This window comes from Cryptomeria japonica, chromosome 11 (assembly GCF_030272615.1).
Source record: "Cryptomeria japonica chromosome 11, Sugi_1.0, whole genome shotgun sequence".
Lineage (NCBI taxonomy): Eukaryota > Viridiplantae > Streptophyta > Pinopsida > Cupressales > Cupressaceae > Cryptomeria > Cryptomeria japonica.
Window position 1 is genome coordinate 388,946,949 of NC_081415.1, and position 8,912 is coordinate 388,955,860.

The following is an 8,912-nucleotide window of genomic DNA, read 5'->3' on the forward strand; positions in this document are numbered from 1 at the left end:
TGAGGTACTACGTACCATTCTTGGCAGGAGGATCGAAGTTGAGACAGATGTGGATTTGCAAGAATTGGAAGATAGAATCAAGGTCATCTTTTGCAAGGACGTCAATATCACAGATGAGCAACAGGACCAGATGTTTGCTACCATGCTCCTGATCGAAAAGACTAAGGAACTTGAACTTACATGGGACGCAGCTCTTCTAGATGCATTTGATCAGGTCATCCACTTGGAAGAAAGAATGAAGAATCTTCTCGAGATTCCAATTGCGGAAATCGAAGGAATCGTGTCAAGATTCATTGCATATGCTAAAAAGGAGCATTGGAAAGAGAATAAGATTCTAGATGAGAGGTTGTTATAGATGACATGGCACCTTAATTGTCATTGGTCTATGTCTCCTAGATTTTTGTGCCAAATTTAATATTTGGCTATGCATTTAATATTGTTCAGTAAAAAGGGGGCTATTTGTAATAAACCCTAATTAGGGTTTAGGTGTCATAATCTTGACCATTGATCTGCTTTTGATCTGGACCATTCATTGTAATTGAGGATGCTATTTATACCCTCATTTCATTTCATTTTGTCAATTAGAGAGAGATAGCTAGAAAATAAATTAGAGAGAGATAGCTAGAAAATAAATTAGAGAGAGATAGCTAGAAAATCAGTATTAGAGAGATAGCTAGAAAATCAGTATTAGAGAGAGATTAGAGTTTAGAAGCATTTTACTTTTTGTAGCAAGATTGAGCTTTGAAGAAAGAATTCAAACAATTGTTGTATATGATGGCTTTGAGATCAATGAAATATTGAAGTTATGGTGTTTTGTTGCAATTCTCTTGGTTATCTTCATGGTTGTTCAATTTTCTTGAATCATTTCTCAATCAAAGTAGTGTGTTAATTCGAAGGACGAAGTATTGGACTTGATCTTTGGTAGGATTCGCTTTCCAAACCACTAGCTTCTTGCTGATTGTAGGAACGCCTTGCGTGGTCGACTGGAGAATACTCGAATCACTTAACCTTCAATCGTTATCGTATCTTGGATATGTACCTTCGTGGTAGTGTCTTTGATCTTTGATGTGTTGAAGAACCATTTGTTACCGTAGAAGATCGCATCAATTTCAATTGAGTTGTTACTTTATGGCAATATTGAAGTTGGTTGAATCTTGCCAAATCTTGTCCACATGAAGTCATTCTTAGGGTTAGACTAGATTAGACCTCTCGCAAAACCCTATCCTTTTGTTATTTTTTAAAAGCTTCTTTAGTTTAGCAAAAACTTCGGCAACGTAAGGCCCCTTGAGGACACAGCAAATCACAACGACCACTGGTGCTTATCCACACGTAGAGACCCTACCAAAAAGAACATTGGAGTCATCCTAACTGATCCTTTTTGCGAATCTTCAGCAGTTAGCGACTTTATTCAAGAGAGGATAAGATGCCTTTGGGTATTTTATTCTGTGTATGATTGTGTATAAAATACACGTCAACACCTCCCTATAGCAGTCAACCTCCTATCTTTCTGCAAGTACATCAGATCTGAAGTGTGCAAGCACCATGACAATCAACAAAAGAAAGCAAAAAGACTGAGTATGGGGCCCCTAAGCTCAAGGTCACTACTGCACCATGCAAGTCGTAATCACAAAAGGTCAATCTCTACCATGGAAGGACTGTAATTTTTTACTTTTGTTCATTGGCTGATTTTTTTTGTTCCTATGCACTTCTATTTGTATCAGGTCTTCACTAGACTGCGTCAATCTCTATCTATTGTGCAATTTGATCCTATCCCAGGACACTTGCACACTTTTGTCTAATCTACAACTACATGTACCAACTTTCTATCAACTTCCACCATGAAATCAGGGATGCCCTTCTATCTTCTCATTTCAGTAATTTAACTAGTTTCTTTTATATAAAACCCAACTCTATTATTTGCTTAGTTAGCATAACATAGTTCATTGCTTACTTCTTTTATCTTTATGCTTAAATGAAGTATATGAACCGTGTTAATTAAACATAGCTCATTGCTTACTTCTTTTATCTCTATGCTTAAAAAGGGCAAACGAACCATGTTAATTAAACAATATACTAGTTAGGTAAGTAAACAAAATCTATATTAGAGGAAGCTTATAGTTTTCCCCATAGTATACTCAAGCTACATGCAACCAAAATTATTTTCTTCCATTATGGTAGCAAATATGGGGGTGACAAACTTAAGGTTCACTCAACCATAGTAAGTGTTTGCCCCAAGAAACTTAATAGCAGAAAATTATCGATAAAGTTACTTCAAGAAATTCAACAGCTAGGGATAAGCATGGATGATAAGGCATTGTGATAACAAACAAAACCAAAAACTTAGTTTGAGGATTGTAAAACTTAATTAAAAACCAAAGATGTCCTCGAGGAAGCATTTGACCTTGGGAATAGTAAAGCAAAAGGTACAAAATTAACTTCTCAAGTAAAGTTAAATTGGGTCCTTCCACTAGAGAATACATCTTCATACTCCTTATTAGCAACCAAACATTGTTTGTTAGTAAAGCAGATTCTATATGTTCCATTGATAAGAACTGAAAGCACTTATCCCTCTCTAGGTGAGTAAATCATTCTCATATCCCACAAGGATTGTACTCCTGCCGCTATTGTTACGTACTTTTGTAATTTCCTCAGCCTTTTGCCTAATCAAATAATTTTATGTCAATAGTGCTTTATGTAATGGACGATGCTCTAGGTACTTCCTTTTTTGCTATCATTATTAATATTAGTTGATTTCTTGAATACCATTTACTTATTTTTGTCATTTATGAACAATAATTAAACTCTTTTCTTTGAGTCTTTCTTTCTTCCTTTTTATCTTTCTTAAAAATTTGTTAATGAGAGCAAATAAAGCATTACAGAATTTGTGAACGAATCTGAGTGGGGCTTTTACGGAACCCTTTGTCCCACCTACCCAAAATTATTTCCTTAAAAGGACCACCAAACATTGTACAAGCTACAAAATGTCCTGAGTTCATAATACTAGACTTAATACATTGTGTCATAGGGCTAGATTTACCCGTGCGGCACCGACGATCTTTTAGGTACTTGTCTGTGAGATCCAAGCACTTCCAAGAACTCGGACTACGCCTGTAAGCACTCCCAAGCTCCAGAACCTGCACACACACACACACTTGCACAACACGTACAAACTTGCACAGCGGAATCCTTACACAACGAACACAATGTTGGGGCAATAAGATAGCTTTATTGATCTAAAGAAATGGCCCCTGGCCCGGTCTACAAACAATTCCAACTATGTCATTGGTCACTACTCCGAGTACTTCCCAAGCACCCGATTACAAGTTCCCACCCCTGGATCTGCGTCCACTCTTGAAACACCGGTACAAACACCATTGCACCTCGCCCCTGGCTGTAGCTTCTCACGTAGACTCCCAATCCACAAAGACCCTATCTCCTTCGGAACTCAACCTGGCGCACCACTGACTCTCTCGTGAGCTTGCAACGACTTACCCAGTACACGACCCAAGCCCCCTCCCTGAACAAGGACTCCAAGTCTCACTACTTCTCTGTTGTTGTTTCTACTTCACACCTCTGCTCTGCAATCGCTCTGAACACCTTTGCTCACTGGAATGCTGTTTTAGTCCTCCTTGGATTTCTCCACCATGAACCTTCGCCTAGGAAAGTAAAGCACATTGTAGAAACGTTCTCTCGTGAATGGCGGGGTACTTTGCTTCCCCCTATATAAGTTTTTCGTCCAGCTCTCACACAACTGTAGCTTGGCATTAACCGTTTGTCAATCACCACAACTTCCACCTGCTGAGAATCGGAAGGGACTTACAACCCCAGAAGCCTATTGATCTCCCCTAGACAGCAGCCCCTTACACCTTGGCTCATGGTGACTGATTCTTGCATGTTGCAACTTTAAAACATAGATATAACCTACTAGTAATGTTTTTAGCATAGTTGTCAGGAAACTCCATTATGGTAACGTGGACCACATATACATCACCATACTACAACTTCTACTGACTACATTTATATGTTATATTGCGGTCTCCTTATTCATTTACGCACATAACCTCATTTGATTGGCATCCCTGTCCCATTACCGGTGCCCATACCCTATGCCTCCTAGTAACTAAAGCTTTTAGCCATATATTTTTCTAAACCCCAAGTAACTAGTAAATAAAACTCAAATATAATGAAAAAAAAAATAACATTATTTAGAGAAAATGTGCAATGTTAATCTTCTGAAGTTGCAGTCTTGAAAGGATTAATGAGTTCCAAAGCCAGTAATGCCTATCAAACAAATGCTTCCAGTATAACATATATTAAAAAATTGTATCATCCTACCAAATAGCACAGTGATTAAACATGACATTTCTAGATAACAAAATGTTCTGCTCACTAAGGAATTGTTAAGTGAAAAATAGAGTTTCGACAAAATTGCAAAAGATTGCAAACTGACTAGAATCATCCCTTTGAGAAATGGAAATAATTCTATCTATGCATGCAAAGTTCAACATGCTTTAGAAAAAATAAACAATTCTTTTTAAGATTTTGACAGAACAAAGATTATAGAAATCAACTTCAAGGGGCAATAATTATAATTCAATATTGAAGTGCACAAAGCATTGTCTCATGAATGACCGAACTCAAGGCAGTTGTCATACAGGAAAGCATTGTGAAAACTGATCTAGACTTCAGCTTTTGACATCCTAAAATATATGTCCATAATGGACATACTTTTGCTTCTCATGTCAGAATAATTACCCTTTAAAGTTTGAACATAATTAAAGCACTTGCATTTCCTCAAAAGCAAATGGAAATAATTTAGTAGCTGATGACTTTATGAATCTATGAAATGAAACATCCACAATTCTCATTTACAACTGCTAAAGCATTTACATGGGAGAAATGTCTTACCTGATGGAGAGAAACGCAAAATGTTGACAGCAGAACTATGATAAGCAAGACTGCTTTCATAAGATGCTTTTGGAACTTCTTTCTTGCTTTCAGTTTGATGCAATGACCAAAACTGTCATCCAACAGAACAAATCATCACAGACCACTTAGTTAACGCATATCAAACTTTCATCATTCAAAACTCCTGAAAAAGCATTTAATTATATCATTTTAAATTTTAAAACGTACTTTTCTCCTTACACCCAACTAACACATTGTTTATTTGCCTTACCTAAGTGAAAGCATCATTAAGCACTAGTGTTACAGAATCTTGTTAAACTTCTCAAGGACCAAGAGCACACCAGAAATTATATTTTTGGAAGCTTATAAAGTGACTGAAATCTCCCAGTAATCTGTTTGTTTATACAGACATATTGTATATGATTTACAAAACACAGTTATATTTACTGGTGGTCTTTGAACTTTTATTAGTTGGTCCAACAAGATGCTCAATTGATTACTCCTTGGTAGTCATTAGACAGTTGCTACCGTGGCATAAGACACCATTGGACTCGGTGAAATATTGAGTGCTTATGTCATCTGCCTAAATTCCTCTGTGGACCTCTCATGTCTGTGTTTGAATACTTCTGTGATACAATTGAGAATAATTTTAAAACTTCTAGAACTAGATCAGTTTAAGCAAATTGTTCTTGACATTACCAACATTGCCATGCAAAAGAAAAAATAAAAGGTCATGTTATTGTTAATTGAGAAAACATAGGTTGTGCAATTGTTTATAGAACCATCTCTTTCCCAAACAATCATGGTAGTTATTTAACTACCATGATTATGTTTATCCCAAACTAAATAATAAAGAGATGGGATATCTTTAAGATATCTAAAGATTGTGTGTGGCCAACATGCACCACACATGGTTTGCAACTTTGCACACTTCATTTATTTTACCAGAAGTTTGAAATAGTCCATCTGATACGGTAATTATCTAATTACCCTTTGTGGAAACTATAAATATGTGATTTTACCTTAGCAAAAAGCATCTACCGAGCTTATTGATATATGTGTGTGCTTATGGCAGCATCCACCTAAATTCTTTTGTGCCTTTTGCAGATTTATGCTTTTCTTATCTTGTGCAATGCATTTATAAAAAGAATTTAGAAAACCCATTGTAACTACCAGCCCGAATCATTTATCAGTGGAAGAGAAAGGATCACATGTATGCACTACAAAATCACTGAAATACTAGTACCAAGGACTATGCATTGAAGGTGTCATGAAAAGGGCTTAACAACCGTCAGATATGTACACCTAAAATCTTCCAATAAACAGAATAGAGGGATTATTCTGTAACCCATTGCTTGCTAACCCTTGCAGATGGATAGGCCTGCACTTGTAAATGGTCTTAACAGCTGTCAACTACGTAAACCAAAAACCTTCCAATAGACAGAATAGAGGGACTATTATGTAACCCATTGTTTGGTAACCCTTGTAGATGGATAGGCCTGCAGTTATAGACCTTGCAGACAAACAAAAGGTAACCTATTCTCTAACCCGTTGTTGTTAACCCTTGTAGATGGATAGGCCTGCAGTTATTGAACTTGCAGACAAATAAAAGGTAGCCACCAAAAAACGCTATTATCAAACATTAGAGGTGGCAACAAAACAGGAAGACAAATAATGCCTTCAACAATCAGCACCAATGCACCTAGACACAAACCCACAATGACTCTAATGAAATAAAAATTTAAAATACTTTACAAAGACAATAAGAGATGCAAATGTGCCCTTCAAATTTCATATTCATGTTACAAACTAATATGAGTCAATGCACACAAATCTGAAATCAATAGCTTGTATGCACAAACAAAGATAACAAGATATGAACTTAATCAGTCTCAACAAGTACTTTTAAATTGTAAAAACATTTACATCAATTAGTTGTACAATCTACAAAAATCAGGCCATTCGCATCAACTAATAATAAAACTTACAAGAGTTGTGCCTAACGCAAGGCATGCACTAGCGTGTCAGCACTGAGCTACACACAGACAATAGTAACATGTAGTTCAAAACATTGTTTCTTTGTAGATTTATATGCAGCTACTAAAAGTCGGTGGCAGCATTTGAAGTATGCAGCCTCATGCAAAGTAATTATATCTGTGTGCTCTGGGTTTGTCTATTTATCATTTGTGCTCTGCATCTAGTTTCATCCTGTTTGTTGTTGTTGTGCCTTTTTGCTATTAGGCCTGCAGCTTGTTGCTTAAGTGGCTGCAGTTGAAAGCATGAGGTTGAAGAGACATTGCTGTCAGACTGCAGAGGCAAAGGGTGAGGTGTCTGTTTTAAAATCGCGTTGTGTTTTTCACACAACAGATGAGGTGATGTTGCTGTTTATGAAGGATGTGTTTGAAGGTCTTGGTCTGTCTGCAGAGGGATCCTGTTGGTCATGATATTCTCTCTTTGCTTTCTTTGCCTTGAAACTTAAGGTCAGGGTGAGGGATTCCATCCCCGTCAGCTGGATTTTACATTCTCTATCGCCTTCTGTGCATACTGTTGACGTTACAAAGAGCTCAGAAGGAGACAAGTTTGGTCTCTATAATAGAACGGATGGTATTGAGCAGTGGGTAGTCAGTTTAGAGGATGAGATGGTATCTACTGCAAACAGAGTGGCTATTCTTGAGGTCTTTTGCATCGACTTGGCTCTTGCAATAAATAACTTAAACGCTAGCGGCTGTACTACACAGCAGCAATTTAGAAATCTGTAGTCTTTTCAGAGTCCCTGCTCTTTCTAGAGTTGAGGATGTTCGGGCAGAGCAAAAAGAGTATATAAAGCCACTGTCAAGATAACAGATAAAAATAATAGGGCTACTGTGGTCCCCTGCTCTATTTTGAATCTTTTCAGCCTTTATGCTTCGGCTGATTTTTGTTTGTAATGCTCAATAGTTTTATCATTTTTGGCGCTGAGCTATATGTAATAGTGTTCTCTTGGGAGTAGACCTTTACAGAACCCATGTCTAAATTATGTTTAAAAAAGATAGGAGAATAGTGAAACTAACAAAATCACAAATCTGTGGCCAAGGTTTGGATTCTGGAACATAGGAACCAACAGCATCATCATTTTTTTCTTACAAAGGGCAAATACGGGAGCCTCTAATGCTCATAAGAGAATCTCTAGGATGAGAGAACCGAGCTATACAATCCTAAGGCAAAGTTGGGTAAACCCCCTAGAACCACTCCTAGGATTCACAACCAATGAACATTTAATTGCAGAGAAACCCTGGTGATGTAAGCCCAACCCAATTACCTGAACTATGGATAAAGGGAAGGACCCTTCACACTAAAACAAAGTAGACACACTCCACCTGGCAATATACAAAGAACAATGTTTTACAATCTATGCTCATTTGCATGTGGATTGATTTTATCCGAGAAATAATGGGAATCGATCGCTCAACTGCTGCAGAAAACAAAGAGAAAAACCTAGTTTTCGAAAAACAAAAGGACTGTACCTTGATGTCGTGATCGGCGCCTCCTGTGGCGAGAAATCCCGTAAGACGATGAAAGTCGAGAGTGAGAACAGGCTTTGAATCGTGCCATGTTATCTGGACTGTGCCGCCCTTCATTTTTGCAACTGCACCAAACGGATGAATGAACGACTTTTACTTCACTTGAGGATCTATTGTCCAGCGTTTTGGCGGGAAATTATCTTTATTGATATTCGATTCGATGTCGTGAAATTTAACAGGCAGCCATTTTACGGCGACGACCCGGAAAGGAACACAAGGGTGGCAATATATGTTTATTTGGTGTAATGGCAGGAATTTAAAATAGTTAATAGCTATAAAGGACTGAGTCTGATCCCGATACCATCTTTTTAAGAGCACTAGGTCTTTTAGGGCATTCTTTGTGAGTCATTTCATTTGGGTGGTAGATTAAAAATCTGGTTAAAATTATTTATTTGCATGTAATTAGAAAAGTTAATAATTGTTGAGTTTGGAAGGTAAGGGGTT

General features: G+C 37.3%; 1 protein-coding gene across 1 annotated transcript in view; it reads right to left on the bottom strand.

Moving 5' to 3' along the window:
* Positions 1-8,708, bottom strand: part of LOC131071614 (chromatin assembly factor 1 subunit FAS2) — a 57,539-nt gene extending 48,831 nt beyond the window's left edge. The window contains exons 1-2 of the mRNA XM_058007528.2: positions 8,412-8,708; positions 4,909-5,020 (exon numbers count right to left, since the gene is read on the bottom strand). Of these exons, the coding sequence (XP_057863511.1) occupies positions 4,909-5,020; positions 8,412-8,525 (226 nt within the window). The 5' untranslated portion in view covers positions 8,526-8,708. The remainder of the gene's footprint in view (positions 1-4,908; positions 5,021-8,411) is intronic.
* Between the last annotated feature and the right edge of the window lie 204 nt (positions 8,709-8,912).